Source organism: Macaca mulatta, chromosome 16 (assembly GCF_049350105.2).
Source record: "Macaca mulatta isolate MMU2019108-1 chromosome 16, T2T-MMU8v2.0, whole genome shotgun sequence".
Lineage (NCBI taxonomy): Eukaryota > Metazoa > Chordata > Mammalia > Primates > Cercopithecidae > Macaca > Macaca mulatta.
Window position 1 is genome coordinate 19,607,996 of NC_133421.1, and position 19,076 is coordinate 19,627,071.

Sequence of the window (19,076 nt, forward strand, 5' to 3'; positions counted from 1 at the left end):
TCAATCAGCATCACAAACGCACCTCGCCCCGCCCCCTCCACGCCGCGCCTCGGCGAGGAGACTACAAGTCCCAGCGGGCCGCTCGCGCACCCCGCCACGTGTTTTCTCCTCCCGCCAATGGGCGGAAGCGCCGCGTGAGCCTGCTCCCGCCCCCGAGGCTCGCCCGAGCCAATCGGAAGGGGCGGGGTGTGTGTGTGCGTGTGTGAGTGTGTCTGTGAGTGTCTCTGTGTGTGTATGTGTGCGCGAGGGCAAGTCGGGAGGGGGACCCAGCTCAGGACTGGGAGGCCCTGCTCGCAGGTCCCTGGGTCCCGGTGGCGGCCAGAGCGCTTGGTCCGCAGGCAGCGGGCGGGTGGTCGCCCCTCCCGCCCCCACCCCGCGCGTGCGCGCCCCGGCCTCTCCCTCCCCGCCACCCTCCTCGGCTCCCGCGCGGCGGCGGCGGTTCCTCTCCCACTCCCCCCAGCCCTGGCTCCGGGGGACCCCGCGATGCCCGTCCGCACCGAGTGTCCCCCGCCGGCCGGTGCCTCGGCTGCCTCCGCGGCCTCACTCATCCCGCCGCCGCCCATCAACACCCAGCAGCCCGGCGTGGCCACCAGTCTGCTCTACAGCGGCTCCAAGTTCCGCGGCCACCAGAAGAGCAAGGGGAACTCGTACGACGTAGAGGTGGTGCTGCAGGTGAGCGCCGGGCCGGGCCGGGGCCCGAGGGCCTCCTCGCGGCGCTCACGGGCCGTGCCCGCCTCGGCTCCTCGAGCCCGCAGCCGCGGAACAGGCCCTCGCCGCCGGGGCCTCCTGCACCCGGCGCTTCCCACCCGGGACCTGCCCAGCCTGTGTCTCACACTCTCCGAGCCCCAGCCCTGACCTGCCCCTTCGGACCCGGAGCCCGTCGTGACCGGCTCCCGGCGGACCCCGAACACTCCCAGACTTGAAGCCCGTGACCGGCCCGTCTGGGATCCGGAAGCCCCTCATGACTAGGGAAAGGCCTGGGTCCTTCCTCCCCATGACCTGTCGTCCCTAGATCAGGGACTGCCACCAGCCCTTTTCAGACCCTGAAGCACTCTCCATTGGTTTCACCAGACTCGGGACCCTCCCCGTGTCTGGGCCCATGTCAGATTCTCTCAGACCTGAGACATGCCCTCCCGCCCCTTCCTCAGTCCCAGGAATCCGCAGACCCTGGGGTCTTCCTGCTCCTGAGATCTCCTTAGGAGGGCTTCATCAGACCCCCAGACGGGGGAGCGCCTAACCCACAACTGACTGGTCAGGCCCTGGCCCCACCTCAAGACCAGGCACTCACTCCCTGAGTGCCGCTCACAGTCTGCTGGGATGTTGCCTCCTGGGTCCCCTGTTCCACTCACTGCTTCTGTCTTTTCATGGTCCAGGCACCCAACTCCTTCCAGCTTCTCTACCCCCAGGCCTCCTGCCCCTGCTCTGGGACCACTTGCGGTCTTTTCCCAGTCTTCCTGGCCTCTATCCAGACTCCCCCATCCCATACCTTCGTCTTGCCTGATCCTGGTTCCAGGGGACCCTCTTTCCTATTCTTAACTGTTCTCAGCGGCACAGGGCTTCCTCTCAGTCTCTGGTACCCACGTACTGGGAAATCTAACTCACCCAATTTTAGTTCATGTCCAGTCGCTTCCCCCCATTTGACCTGGATTCCTAAATACCTGCTGCCAGTCCCTGATCAGCTTCGGAAGTACAGCTTCACCTGTCTGGGCCTTTCCCACACCTCACTCCTCTCAGGCTTGACACTTTCTGCCAGCTGAAATGGAGTAGCAGTGGTGAATACTCCTTTTTTTTTTTTTTTTTTTGAGACGGAGACTCGCTCTGTCGCCCAGGCTGGAGTGCAGTGGCCGGATCTCAGCTCACTGCAAGCTCCGCCTCCCGGGTTTACGCCATTCTCCTGCCTCAGCCTCCCGAGTAGCTGGGACTACAGGTGCCCACCACCTCGCCCAGCTAGTTTTTTGTATTTTTAGTAGAGATGGGGTTTCACCGTGTTAGCCAGGATGGTCTCGATCTCCTGACCTCGTGATCCGCCCGTCTTGGCCTCCCAAAGTGCTGGGATTACAGACTTGAGCCACCATGAATACTCCTTTTTATCTCCCTTCCCTACTAAACTCTTCCTCCTCTATACCTACCCCTGCCTGCCCGAGGACCCCTTTCCTTTGCCCTTTTTTCCTTAGTCTGACACCTCGTCTGCCAGGCTGTTCCCAGAAGCCCCTCCAAACACCTGTCCCTCTGAAAGGCACTGTGTGCTGCCCCACTGCCCCCCTCCCCGCCCCCCGGGTGTGAGGGTGGAATGTACCGTATATCTGTTCCTCAAGCTTTCCTTTTGGTCAGTTAAAACAAATCTTAGTTTCACTTCTGAAGAGTAGGTCTCCCATCCAAAAGACAATGAGGGTCCCTTTTCTGCTAACTGCAGAGCACTCATCACTCTTTTATTCTCATATTGCTTTGTGGGAATAAATCGTCTTCTCTGCTTACTTGAAACAGCATCATCATGTTAATCATATCTTTGGGCTGTAAAGTTCTATCATGAACCACGATATTTATTATAATGGAAAAACGATTGTGGCTGAAATATTTTTATCTTCATAACTGTATGCCTAATGCGGTGATCTTCTTCTCTTTTTCTTAAAATGTGAGAGTCGAGTATGAAGGTACTGGGGTTTTTTGGTTTGTTTTACACCTAATCATAGAATTTTGGAGGTGAGATCCCTGGGTGGGTCACGTTTGGAATGATCTTGGATTTGTCCCTGTTGCTCAGTTTGATGGTTTCTGATGTAGTAGGGGACAACTGGCAGGATAGCCAGGCATCAAAGAGGAGTCTGCTTTGGCTACTGCAGCAACTGCTGCTCCCTTCCATCATTAAGGTGTCACTTCTGAGCTCCTTTCAGAAGAATCATGAACCAGTGGAAGCTGTGGTTGAGTTGGGGCAGGGCTGACAGGTCTCAGGCAGCCCAGAGCAGAAACCTGGTGGATGACTGGGAGCCACTTGAGTAGGATGTCTGATGGTGGGGGTGGTGGTCATGCCAATGAATGCTGCCCTACATCTGGATTGGTGAGCTGCTTGGTCATCATCACGACTAGTCAGTGGCATGTGAATTGCCCCATCATCTGGTTTTTCAGCCAGGACTAGTTTGTCAGACACAGCCTTCTTAGACTTACTTCTGCCTTTTATAACTCAGCTTCTTTTTGTTTCTTCTCATTTTCTTTTCTTTCTTTTTGTATCTTTATTTAGATATAATTCACTTATTTAAAGTGTACAATTCAGTAGTTTTTAGTATATTCACAGTTGTTTAACCACCACCACAACCTAATTTTAGAATATTTTTGTCACCCCAAAAGGAAACCTTGTAACCCTTAGCCATAACCCCCCTTCCAATGCTAGGCAACTGCTCATCTATTTTTGTTGTTGTTTGTCTATTCTGGACATTTCATGTAATCATACAGTATTTGTCCCTTTGAGAGTGGCTTCTTTCACTTAGCATAATGTCCTCGAGGTTCAGCCATATCGTAATATGTATCAGCACTTATATTGCATTGTTCATTGTAACAATTGTCCATTGAATGGATATACAATATTTTGTTTATCCAGTGATCAGTTGATAGACATTTGGGTTGTTTTCACTTCTGGCTACTATGAATAATACTACTATGTACATTTATGTACAAGTTTTTATGTGGAGTATATTTCATTTCTGTAGATAACTACCTGGGAGTGGAATTGCTGGGTCACATGGTAACTCTGTTTTAACATTTTGAGAAACTGCCCCTGCATTGTTTCACATTTCCACCAGCAGTGGGTGAGGGTTCCAGTTTCTCCGCATCCTCACCAACACTCACTGTTCATCTTTTTTATTGTAGCCGTCCTAGTGTTTTTGAAGTGGTCTCTCATTGTAGTCTTGATTTGAATTTCTATAATTACTGTGATGTTGTGCATCTTTTCATGTGTTTTTTGTGTTGTTGTTGTTGTTGTTGTTTTGGAGCATTTTCTTTTTTGTGATTCTAATTTAAAGAGTTCCTCAAAGCTTTGTGAGTTTCTGACTGGGTCTCCTCTCCACCCCCAACTTACTGTGACTTCTCTTTCCTCCTCTGCCATCTAAGAAGCCAGCAGTAGAAGGGAGGCCTGGTCGCTGTGAAAGGAATATTTAAAAGAGCAGCCGTTGGACACAGCTGTGCTGTGAGACCTTCTTGCTAAACATGTGCCCTGTTATCTTTCTTGAGATGCTCGCCTGCCATTTGGCAAAAGCTGTATGCATTGTGGTGTGTTTGAGTTCACCAACCATTATCAAGATCAATTTGGGCAGAAATAGAGAGACACTTGGTTGAATGGAGGCCAAGCTGAAATTCTGATTCTTGAGCATGTGATAATCCATGCAAAATGTTAGCCAATTTACATTTCAATTTTTAATCTTATTAGCAAGTATTCTTGCCACCTGATACCCTTTCCAGCAGCTGCAAAACCCCAAACTATATTGAATTCAATGAGAATTGCATGCATGAAATTTAAAGACTCAGGTTAGAATTATGTGTCCTTTAATAAAAGTTCTTTGCTGAACCATGTTAGTGTGGATTAGCTGTTTTAGATAATGTCCAATGGCAAGGTTAGCAAATGAGGATATTTACAATGCTTTGGCAGTTTTCACAGGGAATACCTTTGTCACCAGCACCAAACTGTGAAGGCACTTTGGCTTCATTGAAGTCCATTTGCTTTGGTACTGACATCATCTGGTTGACTAAGTTCATTACAGTTTTTAAGCATGGCTTGCTATTTGGTTTATGGTATAATTGGAAGTAATCAAGCTCACAAATGCGATAAATGCCACAAAACTATTCTAATTTCTTGAAATAAGACCTCACTTACCATTAAAATCTCAGTGTACCGCAGGTACCCTTGTACTTGGTTTGCTTTAATTCAAGGGTTTAACTTGTAAGTGAATCCAGTTGTCATGAAATCTGAAACTCCCTATTCAGAACAAGTCTGTATAGATTTAAGCGAAATCTCACATCAGGAGGAGTTTTGAGGTGACGTGGCTTCAGGTTGGTTAATTCAGAGACCTACGATGGGCCCAGTTTTTTCCATCTTTCTATACTACCATCCTCAGCATTTCCTGGCCTATTTCTCACCTGCTGTCTACATGTCTGCCCCAGGACTCCATGCAGATACTGTCACCACCAGGGGACAAAAAAGCCATTTCTTCCTCATGCACCTCTTCAAAAGCCAGGGATTTTTCACAGATACACCCAGGAGACTTACACATCTGATGGGCCAGAAATGGGTCACTGACCCCTAAACACATGACTTGCAAGGGGATGGGGACACCTGTGTGCCTTAGATCCATCAGGTTGACCAAGTCTTATGTGGTAGGTAGGTACCAGAGCAAAAACTGGGCCCTGCCAGCATGAAAAAGGAGGAAATTGGTTGTTGGGTAAGTATCCGGCAGTGTCTCAGCAACCAGTAATTGGTGACTGCTAAATCTCACAGTCTACTATGCCTGTTATTTCTATTTATTTTAGGCTCCTGACTCTTTTCATTAAGAAACACAGCATTCATATATAAAATGCACAGAGTGGACATTCACAATATAGTCAGAGTTTTGGTTGGCATTTTGGTTCATAACTGAAGTTTATACCATGTAAGTCTTTATAGGACGCCATTTCTGAACAATCTGCCCATTTCATAAAGAAATAATGCAGGATGATATTTAGTGTAAAAACTAGAAGAGGAGCAGACCTCCTAGAACAATGATTGAGCAACACAGAAATAGAAAAAGGCTTGAAAGACATTAGAAAGAAAGTCAAGCCTGAGGTTAGGGATGACACCATGTGTACAGGCAGAGACAGAGACCCTGTACCCAGCAGTGTTCAGGGTCTCTAGATGACCGGGAGGCGTGTGTTGAAGATAGCACAGAAAATGAATTTGAGTGGGCACCCCATTCCAGAAAGGCACTTCAGTCTCAAGATACTCAGCTGAAGGAAGTTGAGAGGGTCTTGGGATCACTTTGCTTCAGCAGAACAGGCATGTGTGTAGGGAGAACTTCTCAAGATCCCAGAGGCTGGATGAGCCTTGGGCCGCACCAGGTGTTCACTGACCACTAGTCTGGCCTCACAGGATTTCCAGAGTACCCTCCTGCATGTCCCCTAGTAAGTTTATCTATTTGTAACAGGCTGCGTATCCTTTCTTTTCAGCACGTGGACACGGGGAACTCTTACCTTTGTGGGTACTTGAAGATTAAAGGCCTTACTGAGGTAAGTACTCACACAAACCAGCGCTGGAAAGTCCGTGGTGTGAGGCTCCGCAGACTCATTGGGGTTAAGGGCAGGCGGTCTCAACTCTTTGAGGCCTAATTAAAGCAGACTACTCCTGAGCATTGCTACCGTATAGGGAACATAAAGCAGACAGTTTCAGTGTGTCCTGTTGAGAATTGTACAGATTCACAAATCTTTTAAAGAAAAGTTTATGAGTATGTCAAAATCGTCACAACCAACACTATTGATTTTATTTTTAACCCTTTTTGGGGTAAAAAATAATAAGAATATAGCTACCACCCTCATCATAAGTTTAACGGTTTCTGAGATAAGCATCAGTCCTATAAATAATGAGATTTTAAGTTCCTTAAACCTCTTAGTTCATAGGAACAATGAAAAGTTACTGTCTGGGCGCAGTGGCTCGTGCCTGTAATCCCAACACTTTGGGAGTCCGAGGCATGCAGATCACTTGAGGTAGGGAGACCAACCTGGCCAACATGGTGAAACCCCATCTCTACTAAACATACAAAAAAAAAAAATAGCCAGGCGTGGTGGCACGGACCTGCAGTTCCAACTACTTGGGAGGCTGAGGCACAGAGAATCACTTGAACCAGAGAGGCAGAGGTTGCAGTAAGCCAAGATCACACCACTGCACTACAACCTGGGCAACAGAGCAAGACCCTGTCTCAAAAAAAAAAAAAAAAAGGAAAGTGACCATCTAGTTTCCAGCAGAAGTACCTGCTGTGCAGAGTATTTTCTTTTCTTTGAAGCAACTTTTTAAACCTCAGAAATCCTGGGACTTTAGAAAGCAAGGAGGAGCATCCTTTCTTTTCCATTAGCAAGGAAACAGGAAGTGGAAGGAGGTAGCTAGACTGGCCCTGTGAATGCTGGGAATGCCCAGGCCAGACCTAGCTGCAGGGGGCCTCTGGCCTTTGTCAGCTGTCATGGTCTGATGACCCAGCAGTATTTGGATGGAGTGCTGTGCTGGATGGGACAGTGGAAAGGAACTGGGGTGGCATTCTTCTGCTGCCCCTTCCTCCATCTGTGACCTTTAACTTCTTTCAGTCTTCTCATCTGTGAAATTGAGAATTAAAAATTCCTGCTCCAAGCTGGGTGCTGTGGCTCACACCTGTAATCCCAACATTTTGGGAGGTCAAAGCAGGAGGAACACTTGGGGCCAGGAATTCAAGACCAGCCTGGACAGCATAGCAAGACCTTGTCGCTACAAATAGTTTTTAAGAAATTAGCCAGGCATGGTGGTGTGTGCCTGTAGTCCTAGCTACTCAGAAGACTGAGGCTGGAGGATCGCTTGAGGCGAGGATTTGAAGGCAGCAGTGTGCTGTGATTATGCCTGTGAATAGCCACTGCACTCCAGCCTGGGCAACCTAGGAAGATCCTCTCTCTTTAAAAAAAAAAAATACTGGGGTCAGGCATGGTGGCTCACACCTGTAATCCCAGCACTTTGGAAGGCTGAGGTGGGTGGATCACCTGAGGTCAGGAGTTCAAGACCAGCCTGGTCAACATGGTGAAACCTCGTCTTTACTGAAAATACAAAAATTAGCTGGGCGTGGTGGCAGGCGCCTGTAATCCCAGCTACTCAGGAGGCTGAGGCAGGAGGATCGCTTGAACCCAGGAGGTGAAGGTTGCAGTGAGCTGAGATTGCACCATTGCACTCCAGCCTGAGCAACAAGAGCGAAACTTTGTCTCAAAAAAAAAAAAAAAAAAGTCCTGCTCTAAGACAATCAGTGGACTTGTTCTGGGAGTGTTAGAGAAAATGACAGACTCGAATATGATACTAATATGTGATTCTCTTATAAAGTCCTGACGAGCCTCAGTCTTAAGACAGGTTTCTGGCTCCTGGTTCCTATCTGGTTCTCCTGCTTTTCTATTAGAAGCTTGACTGATTGAGGATCTCCTAAGAAGTTTGTTGTTGAGACAAAAGGTATTTCTTATTTAACTCGAGAATTGTATCAAATCAAGTAGGAGTAGAAATGATAGCAAAATACAGGATTCCAGCCTTTGTTTTTGTGGTAGGAGAAAAGATCCTAAAACAGAATATGCTCAACTCTCAGGTAGCCACATACATTAGTTAACTGGGTGCAGAACACAAACACTGAATGTCATAAGGAAACCAGCAAGTGTGTAAGACATTGGAATGTTAATGCTGACTCCAAAACCAGTCATTTGAGTGATAAGAAGCTGCACAGAGGCCGGGCGCAGTGGCTCAAGCCTGTAATCCCAACACTGGGAGGCCGAGACGGGCAGATCACGAGGTCAGGAGATCGAGACCATCCTGGCTAACACGGTGAAACCCCGTCTCTACTAAAAATAGAAAAAAAAAAACTAGCCGGGCGAAGTGGCGGGAGCCTGTAGTCCCAGCTACTCGGGAGGCTGAGGCAGGAGAATGGCGTAAACCCGGGAGGTGGAGCTTGCAGTGAGCTGAGATCCGGCCACTGCACTCCAGCCTGGGCGACAGAGCAAGACTCCGTCTCAAAAAAAAAAAAAGAAGCTGCACAGAAATGGTAAGTAGCATTGGAAATCTTGAAGAAGTATACAGAAATGCTAATGGCATTGAGCTCTCCTTTGGGAGCAAGTAGCCCTTCCTTTAGGAAGCCCCTGTCGAGAGCAGCAGTCAGGCTCCTTTGAGGAGGGGGCATTGACAATGGCCCTTCATTGGGGGCTAACCCAAGGGGAGCCCTAGGCTCTTAACAGAACCTCTGCAGATGGCGTGGCCTTGATGAGCACATACCCTCCTCAGAGTTGCCTGTTCCTGGTCGAGCAATAAATAAACCACATTATGCTGCTGCAGGGGTGTTGAGTTAAAGCAAGTCCTGCTCAGGCCTTAGATGTAGAAGAATTCTTTTTAAATAATGTTTTTTAGTAGCTTTATTGAGATATATTCACATACCATACATTTCACCCATTTAAAGTATACAGTTCATTGGCTTCTAGTGTATTCACAAAGTTGTGCAACTATGTGATAACTTTTTTTTTTTTTTTTTGAGACGGAGTCTCGCTTAGTCGCCCAGACTGGAGTGCAGTGGCGTGATCTCGGTTCACTGCAAGCTCCACCTCCCGGGCTCACGCCATTCTCCTGCCTCAGCCTCCAGAGTAGCTGGGACTACAGGTGCCTGCCACCACGCCTGGCTAATTTTTTGTATTTTTAGTAAAGACAGGGTTTCATTGTGCTAGCCAGGATTATCTCGATCTCCTGACCTCGTGATCCACCCATCTTGGCCTCCCATAGTGCTGGGATCACAGGCATGAGCCACCATGCCTGGCAAAATATCAAATTTTTAATTTAATTAAACTATAATTTGGGTTTTAGTCATAGTAGTTGTCTTCCTCATGTATACAATGTGGAAAAGTATCTACTAAAATGAAGATAGGCCAGGAACAGTGGCTCACGCCTATAATCCCAGCACTTTGGGAGGCTGAGGCAGGTGGATCACCTGAGGTCAGGAGTTCAAGACCACTTGGACAACATGGTGAAATACCGTCTCTACTAAAAATACAAAAATTAGCTGGGCGTGGTAGTGGGCACCTGTAATCCCAGCTACTCAGGAGGCTGAGGCAGGAGAATCACTTGAACCCGGGAGGCAGAGTTTGTGGTGAGTCCAGATCCTGCCACTGGACTCCAGCCCGGGCAACAGAGTGAGACTTCGTGTCAAAAAATAAAAAAAAGGAGATAAATGGCCTCTTAGCTACCTCACATCTCACATTCACAAACAAGCACAGCTTTTTTTTTTTTTTTTTTTTTTTTTTTTTTTCTAGGCTTGGGCATACATGTGCAGGTTTGTTATATAAATAAATTTATGTCACGGTTTATAACTGTTATAACTATATAACTGTTGTACAGATTATTTTGTCACCCAGGTACTAAGCCTAGTACTCAATAGTTATTTTTTCTGCTCCTCTCCCTTCTCCCATCCTCTACCCTCAAGTAGACCCCATTGTCTGTTCTTCCCTTCTTTTTTTTTTTTTTTTTTTTGAGATGAAGTCTCGCTCTGTTGCCCAGGCTTGATTGTAGTGGTGCAATATCCGCTCACTGCAACCTCTGCCTCCCAGGTTCAAGCAGTTCTGCTCAGCTTCCCAGGTAATGTGTACCACCACGCTGGGCTAAATTTTTTTGTACTTTTGGTGGAGATGGGGTTTCACCATGTTGGCTAGGCTGGTTTCGAACTCTTGACCTCAGGTGATTTGCCTACCTCGGCCTCCCAAAGTGCTGGGATTACAGGCGTCAGCCTGTTGTTTCCTTCTTTGTGCCCATGAGTTCTTATCATTTAGCTCCTACTTACAAGGGTGGTATTTGGTTTTCTGTTCCTGCATTAGTTTGCTAAGGATAACGGCCTCTAGCTCTATCCATGTTCACGCAAAAGACATTATCTCATTTCTTTTTATGGCTGCATAGTATTCCTTGGTGTGTATATACCGCGTTTTCTTTATCCAATCTGTCATTGATGGGCATTTAAGTTGACCCATGTTTTACTGTTGTGAATAGTGCTACAGTGAACATTTGCATGCATGTGTCTTTATAGTAGAATGATTTATATTCCTCTGGGTATATACCCAATAATGGGATTGCTGGGTCCAATGGTAGTTCTGTTTTTAGCTCTTTGAGGAATTGCCACATTGCAAAACAGAGCTTTAAAGTTTGTTTTGATGCCTTCTGGAAATGAAATTCTGGAAATGTAAAGAATAAATGTCAAATAACATTCCTTTTGCACTTTTGAGCCGTCCGTCAGTCAAGAGAGGCAAACTTTCTGGGGAACCAGCAGCTTTCAGGGGGTACCTGGGAACCCAGCCTTTGGGGACCTATGGGCAGGCCCCCCATTTACTCATTACTTGGGTTTGGAAGGATTGGAAGCTCCAGCTGAAGTTGTACTACACTTGTGCTGAACTAGGGAGACAGGTCACACCTACCAAAACTCACAGAAACAGAAGTGCCAGGTTTTGTCATAGTATGAGATTCCTGTGTGTTCCAGAAGTTCCTGTTGACTTATCGGCCAATTGAATGTTAGTCCCCCAGAGGACAGATCTACATGGAAAGTCGTGGTACCCATCACCAGAGAGTTTTGGGTGAGCCTGGAATCAGTGAGAGGATTAGTTGGGGGACTTAAATGGCTGACAACAGCCAGACTCACCACGGGATGCTCACTCCTGCTTTTGCTGCCTCTCCTACTCATTTCTTGATATCCTTTCTTCTGACATGGTTTTTTCGTCTGCTCTATAAATTACCCCTCATTGGGCTGTAATAAAGTGCTTGAATTTCCTGTTCCTGCTCTGAGAATATTTTATCTTTTCGGTGACTTCTGTACACACTGAATCTCATTTATTAGGTATTTATTTTATTTAATTCTCAAAGTTTGAGGGTGCCCTGTAGTCACCCTGATATACTGCCTAAAGTATGTTTACAAAGAAGTCAGCGCAGAATTATTCATTAGGAAAACTAGTGATTTAAACTATAAGTGTTTTAATCGTATTAGGACCTCCTCCCCACCCCTCCCTTTTTTAATAATAGAGACCAGGTCTTACTATGTTGCCCAAGCTGGTCTTGATCTCCTAGGCTCGAGCGATCCTCCTGCCTTGGCCCCCTAAAGTGCTGGCATTACAGTTGTGAGCCACCAGGCTTGGCCTTGTATTAAAACCTCTATCATTTCATCCTATCCCTTTCAGGGAAGTTCAGAAAAAAAGATTAAAGCTTGATAATATAAATAGCTTCTAGTTGGCTCATGCCTGTAATCCCAGCACTTTGGGAGGCCGAGGCGGGTGGATCATGAGGTCGGGAGTTCAAGACCAGCCTGGCCAACATGGTGAAACCCCGTCTCTACTAAAAATACAAAATTAGCCAGGCATGGTGGCAGGAACCTGTAATCCCAGCTACTCGGGAAGCTGAGACAGAGAATTGCTTGAACCCGGGAGGCGGAGGTTGCAGTGAGCCGAGATTGTGCCACTGCACTCCAGCCTGGGTGACAGAGGGAGACTCTATCTCAAAAAAAAAAAACAAAAAAAGCTTCTAGTTTAAAATATCAAATTCAAATGCTGATTTATTGAAAACTTTTTCCTTAGTAGTCTTTCCTAGAACAGATTATAATTAAAAGTTAGCTTATACCAGCTGGGCGTGGTGGCTCACGCCTGTAATCCCAGCACTTTGGGAGGCTGAGGCAGGCGGATCACGAGTTCAGGAGATGAAGACCATCCTGGCTAATATGGTGAAACCCCGTCTCTACAAAACAAACAAAAAATTAGACGGGCGTGGTGGCGGGCGCCTGTAATCCCAGCTACTCGGGAGGCTGAGGCAGGAGAATCACCTGAACCCGGGAGGCAGAGGTTGCAGTGAGCCGAGATCGTGCCACTGCATTTCAGCCTGGGCAACAGAGCGAGACTCTGTCCCCAAAAAAAAAAAGCTAGCTTATACCTTAAAAATTAGGTTTACATTTAGGAAAATTTCTCCTCTCTCATTTTTTCAGTCTGTGTATTTAAATATTTATGTGAAGAATCCAGCAACAGTGTTAGGATAGGGGGTTTGTGGATTTGGAGCAGTGTTAGATTTTTTTTTTTTTTTTTGAGACGGAGTCTTGCTCTGTCACCCAGGCTGGAGTGCAGTGGCCGGATCTCAGCTCACTGCAAGCTCCGCCTCCCGGGTTCACGCCATTCTCCTGCCTCAGCCTCCCGAGTAGCTGGGACTACAGGCGCCCGCCACCTCGCCCGGCTAGTTTTTTGTATTTTTTAGTAGAGACGGGGTTTCACCGTGTTAGCCAGGATAGTCTCGATCTCCTGACCTCGTGATCCACCCGTCTCAGCCTCCCAAAGTGCTGGGATTACAGGCTTGAACCACCGCGCCCGGCCAGGAGCAGTGTTAGATTTATCATATTTTAGGTTCACTGTTAAGGAAACAGATTCCCTCCAGGGTATCATCCTAAAGCAGGCCTCCTGGTGGTGGTGGTGATGTTCTGTTTCCTGGGAGCCTCTGCGCCAGTGGCTTTTAGTGTGGCAGCCTCTCTCAGGAAGGTCCTGCACTACATGGAGGCCAGCTTGGTAGATGTGGCAAAGCCATCAGAACGAGGTGTTTGATGCAGAATAAGAGGGGCTTACATCTGATCTGAAGGAAAAACATGGGCCCTCTGCAGTCCTCGACATTAGGACTGTAATCTGTGGTTTGCCAGGCCAGTGACTGTCATAACCGTGCTCCTGGCAGACACCAGGGGCTGGCAAGGTAGCCTGAGGGGCGGGTAGTTGGTTGGTTTCTACAAATGCAGGGAAATTGTAGACTTTTTACGGTGTTAACTTTTTGTCTTACTAATCTTTTTGAAAATCATTGGTGCCTACTTACTAACGCATGAACAAAGAGCAATTAACAAAGCACCCAAGCCAGCACATGGCTTCTTGCTTATATTTTCAACGGCATGGTTTTTACATTCAGACACGATTTACATATGTTTTCCTCATAGAAATTGTTCTTAGTTCATGTGTTTTTCCTCATATAAGTTGTTCTTAGTTCATGTGACAATTAAATGTATCCCTATATATCAAGGTATTCTAAGACTACCTTCAGGGACCATTTCTATAGTTCATTACTAAAAGTTTCTCTGAACATATAGAACACTGAAAAAAGTATTTAATTATTTTTTTTTTTTTTTTTTTTTTTTTTGAGACGGAGTCTTGCTCTGTCACCCAGGCTGGAGTGCAGTGGCCGGATCTCAGCTCACTGCAAGCTCCGCCTCCCGGGTTTACGCCGTTCTCCTGCCTCAGCCTCCCGAGTAGCTGGGACTACAGGCGCCCGCCACCTCGCCCGGCTAGTTTTTTTGTATTTTTTAGTAGAGACGGGGTTTCACCGTGTTAGCCGGGATCGTCTCTCGATCTCCTGGCCTCGTGATCCGCCCATCTCGGCCTCCCAAAGTGCTGGGATTACAGGCTTGAGCCACCGCGCCCGGCCATTTTTTTTTTTTTTTTGAGACAGAGTTTTGCTCTTATTGCCCAGGCTGTAGTGCAATGGCACGATCTCGGCTCATTGCAAACTCCGCCTCCGGATTCAGGCAGTTCTCCTGCCTCAGCCTCCCAAGTAGCTGGGATTACAGGCATGCGCCACCACGCCTGGCTAATTTTGTATTTTTAGTAGAGATGAGGTTTCTTCATGTTCATGAGGCTGGTCTCGAACTCCTGATCTCAGGTGATCCTCCCACCTCAGCCTTCCAAAGTGCTGGGATTACAGGCATGATCCTCCGCACCCAGCCAAAATAAAAGGTATTCTAGGCCGGGTGCGGTGGCTCACACCTGTAATCCTAGCACTTTGGGAGGCCAAAGCGGGTGGATCACCTGAGGTCAGAAGTTTGAGACCAGCCTGGCCAACATGGTGAAACCCCGTCTCTACTAAAAATACAAACATTAGCTGGGCGTGGTGGCGGCCACCTGTAATCCCAGCTACTCAGGAGACTGAGGTAGGAGAATTGCTTGAACCCAGGGTGTGGGAGGAGGTTGCAGTGAGTCGAGATTGTGCCACTGTACTCCAGCCTGGGTGACAGAGCAAGACTGTCTCAGGGAAAAAAAAAAAAAAAAAAAGGTATTCTACCCCAAAATCCACCCCTGGAACCTTGGAGAATTGGTGTAAAAGGGACAAATGACTGAGCCAGTTGGAGAACCAGTGGTTTGAGAGAGCCTTAGTGGTAAGCACAGGGATTTTGGAGCCTCTTTGTTTCTTTTTTTTTTTTTTTTTTTTGAGACGGAGTCTCGCTCTGTCGCCCAGGCTGGAGTGCAATGGCGCGATCTCGGCTCACTGCAAGCTCCGCCTCCCGGGTTCACGCCATTCTCCTGCCTCAGCCTCCCGAGTAGCTGGGACTACAGGCGCCCACAACCGCGCCCGGCTAATTTTTTTTTTTGTATTTTTAGTAGAGACGGGGTTTCACCGTGGTCTCGATCTCCTGACCTTGTGATCCGCCCGCCTCAGCCTCCCAAAGTGCTGGGATTACAGGCGTGAGCCACCGCGCCCGGCTGAGCCTCTTTGTTTCTAACCTTGGAAAGTAAAATCTGCTAAGTTATGATCTGCTTTGTATGCTAGAATATTCAAAATTTACTTGTGTGGCCGGGCGCGGTGGCTCAAGCCTGTAATCCCAGCACTTTGGGAGGCCGAGACGGGCGGATCACGAGGTCAGGAGATCGAGACCATCCTGGCTAACACGGAGAAACCCCGTCTCTACTAAAAAAATACAAAAAACTAGCCGGGCGAGGTGGCGGGCGCCTGTAGTCCCAGCTACTCGGGAGGCTGAGGCAGGAGAATGGCGCAAACCCGGGAGGCGGAGCTTGCAGTGAGCTGAGATCCAGCCACTGCACTCCAGCCTGGGCGACAGAGCCAGACTCCGTCTCAAAAAAAAAAAAAAAAAAAAAAAAAAAAAAAAAAAAAAAAAAAAAAAAAAAAAAAAAAATTTACTTGTGGAAACATCCAAATTCTTTTCTAAGAGACTAGCACATAACAAGTGAAGTCAGAGAAGGGCTGTCTGCTGCTGGCAAAATCCAGGAAACCCTTCATTCTCTGGGTGATTTCGATTCAGGTCCATTGCCACAGCTTGTTGGCAAACTGGCTGGATCTAACTCTGGTTTGGGTTGTCAGGTAGTGGTGTCAAGGTACTGGAAAGAAGTTAAAGCAAAGTTGATTCTTCCTTTGTAAAAAGGTTAAAAACTCTCAGTCACCATCTTATTTTGATATTTGGGTTTTACCATAGGAGTATCCAACCCTTACGACCTTCTTTGAAGGAGAAATAATCAGCAAAAAACACCCTTTCTTAACTCGCAAGTGGGATGCAGATGAAGATGTTGATCGGAAACACTGGGTGAGTAAGTCTGATCTGCGCTGTGTCATCCAGGGGCTGCTAGAGAACTGAAGAAATGCTGGGAGCCAGAGACCTTGTCCCTTATTTGGTATTATTGGGGCTTTGCAGCCAAGTAAAAGGTTGCGCCGCACACAGACCTCAGTTGTTCCATCTTCCTTATGAGAAGAGTTTAAATACAATCTGACCTGCTGCTTAAATAGCAAATGGTGGTCTGATGATAGCAACCCCAGAGTTCTAGCCAGAACTTTGCTCAGCTATCAGAATCTTAACAGTGTCCTCCTATCCTTCCCACCTGTTTGTCTATCTTCTGTCCACTGTTCCCTTCAAATCACCTCTGCTTGGGGAAAACCCTGTGAAACATGCAGTGATGACCTCTGGCTTCGGGGCTGGCATTAGATGGAGATGATGTTGTGGGAATCTGCCCTCCCGCTGGCTTATAAGGGCAGAGCCACATCGTTTCTTTTTATCCTCGCTCCTAACAGACAAGTATAGTCTTGTCTTAAGTACACCCCTATAAATCCTGCTGCCCCTGCTTTTTAACTGTCAAGTGTAGAGCATTCTCACTCAGCGGTAGTGAGTGCTTCAAGACAACTCAGAGTTAGTGTCCTGGGATCTTTTCATTGGTTGTCATATAAGTACCGTGTCTTCAAAAATCAGTTTCTTGGCTGGGTGCGGTGGCTCGCACCTGTAATCCTAGCACTTTGGGAGGCTGAGGCGGGTGGATCATGAGATCAAGAGATCGAGACCATCCTGGTTAACACAGTGAAACCCCATCTCTACTAAAAATACAAAAAATTAGCCAGGTGTGGTGGCATGTGCCTGTAGTCCCAGCTACTCGGGAGGCTGAGGCAGGAGAATGGTGTGAACCTGGGAGGCGGAGCTTACAGTGAGGCGAGATCGCGCCACTGCACTCCAGCCTAGGCAACAGAGCAAGACTCCGTCTCAAAAAAAAAAAAAAAAGAAAAGAAAAAAAAATCAGTTTCTCAGCCTGTCTAGTAACCTTTTGCTTTAGTTGACCATGGTGATGGTGAATTTTTGTTTAACACTGGAGAAGATCAATGGGTTTACCCTCCGTAAACCAACCAGAAATGTCTGTGTCAGTAGTGAAGATTCTAGAACTCGTTCTTCCCATTGCCTCTCACACCTGGCTGTCTAAACTCTCCCCTGGTTCTGGCACAGCAGTCTGTGGAGAGAACTCCCGCAGACCGTTGTCTTGAGTTCACCTCACTAGAGATCAATTGCTTTGCTTACTAATGTTTTTTATTTTTTTATTTTATTAAAAAACTTTTGGCCGGGCGCGGTGGCTCAAGCCTGTAATCCCAGCACTTTGGGAGGCCGAGATGGGCGGATCACGAGGTCAGGAGATCGAGACCATCCTGGCTAACACGGTGAAACCCCGTCTCTACTAAAAAATACAAAAAACTAGCCAGGCGAGGTGGTGGGCACCTGTAGTCCCAGCTACTCGGGAGGCTGAGGCAGGAGAATGGCGTAAACCCGGGAGGCAGAGCTTGCGGTGAGCTGAGATCCAGCCACTGCAGTCCAGCCTAGGCGACAGAGCGAGACTCTGTCTCAAAAAAAAAAAATTTTTTTTAGAGTTGGGGTCTTGCTCTGTTGTCCATGCTGGAGTGCAATGGCATGATAATAACTCACTGCAGCCTCAACCTCCTAGGCTCAAGTAATCCTCCCACCTCAGCACCCTGAGTAGCTAGAACTACAGGCACGTTCCACCACACCCAGCTCATTTTCTTTTATTTTTGCAGAGACAGTCTCACTATGTTACCCAGGCTGGTCTTGAACTTCTAGTTTTATTTTTATTTTATTTTTTTTTTTGAGACGGAGTCTCGCTCTGTCGCCCAGGCTGGAGTGCAGTGGCCGGATCTCAGCTCACTGCAAGCTCCGCCTCCCAGGTTCACGCCATTCTCCTGCCTCAGCCTCCTGAGTAGCTGGGACTACAGGCGCCCGCCACCTCGCCCGGCTAGTTTTTTGTATTTTTTTTTTTTAGTAGAGACGGGGTTTCACCGTGTTAGCCAGGATGGTCTCGATCTCCTGACCTCGTGATCCACCCGCCTCGGCCTCCCAAAGTGCTGGGATTACAGGCTTGAGCCACCGCGCCCGGCCGAACTTCTAGTTTTAAGTGATCCTCCTGCCTTGGCCTCCCAAAGTGTTGGGATTATAGGTGTGAGCCACTGCACCCAACCTGTTTTTTTGGTTTTTCTTTTTTGGGGGTTTTTGTTTTGTTTTATTCTGTTTTGTTTTTGTTTGTTTGTTTTTTGAGATGGAGTCTTGCTCTGTCGCCCAGGCTGGAGTGCAGTGGCGCAATCTCGGCTCACTGCAAGCTCTGCCTCCTGAGTTCACGCCATTCTCCTGCCTCAGCCTCCCAAGTAGCTGGGACTACAGGCGCCTGCCACCACATCCGACTAATTTTGTGTACTTTTAGTAGAGATAGGGTTTCACCGTGTTAGCCAGGATGGTCTCGATCTCCTGACCTCATGATCCGCCCACCTCAGCCTCCCAAAGTGCTGGGATTACAGGCGTGAGCCACCGCGCCCAGCCTGGTTTTGTTTTGAGACAGAGTCTCACTCTGTCACCCAGGCTGGAGTTAGTGGCATAATCTCAGCTCACTGCATCCTCTGCCTCCCAGATTCAGGTGATTCTCATCTCTCAGCCTCTCGAGTAGCTGGGATTACAGACGTGCGCCACCACACCTGGCTAATTTTTGTATTTTTAGTAGAGACAAGGTTTCGCCATGCTGGCCAGGCTGGTCTTGAACTCCAGGTCTCAAGTAATCCACCTGCCTTGGCCTCCCACAGTGCTGGGATTACAGGCGTGAGCCACCATGCCCAGCCCCAAGCTGTTTTTTACTTGAGTAAGAAAAGGAGATCGATCAAATACTGAGGTTCAGTTAAATTTAAATTTAAACTTGAGCTTTTTAGAGCATTTTTTGAATTCTGTACATTTTGATTGTTGTAGCAAATGGACATCAATAGCTAGAGAGTCATTTGTGTCTCT

The 19,076-nt window shown here is 47.6% G+C and overlaps 1 protein-coding gene across 3 annotated transcripts in view; it reads left to right on the top strand.

The window, feature by feature from the left end:
• Positions 1 to 72: 72 nt before the first annotated feature.
• GID4 (GID complex subunit 4 homolog) overlaps positions 73 to 19,076 on the top strand; it is a 31,154-nt gene continuing 12,150 nt past the window's right edge. For 2 of the 3 annotated variants that reach the window (XM_077968680.1, XM_077968679.1), the window contains exons 1-3: positions 127 to 672; positions 6,184 to 6,243; positions 15,960 to 16,067. In XM_077968680.1, coding sequence (XP_077824806.1) covers positions 235 to 672; positions 6,184 to 6,243; positions 15,960 to 16,067 — 606 coding nt within the window. In that variant the 5' untranslated portion in view covers positions 127 to 234. 3 annotated transcript variants of the gene reach the window in all.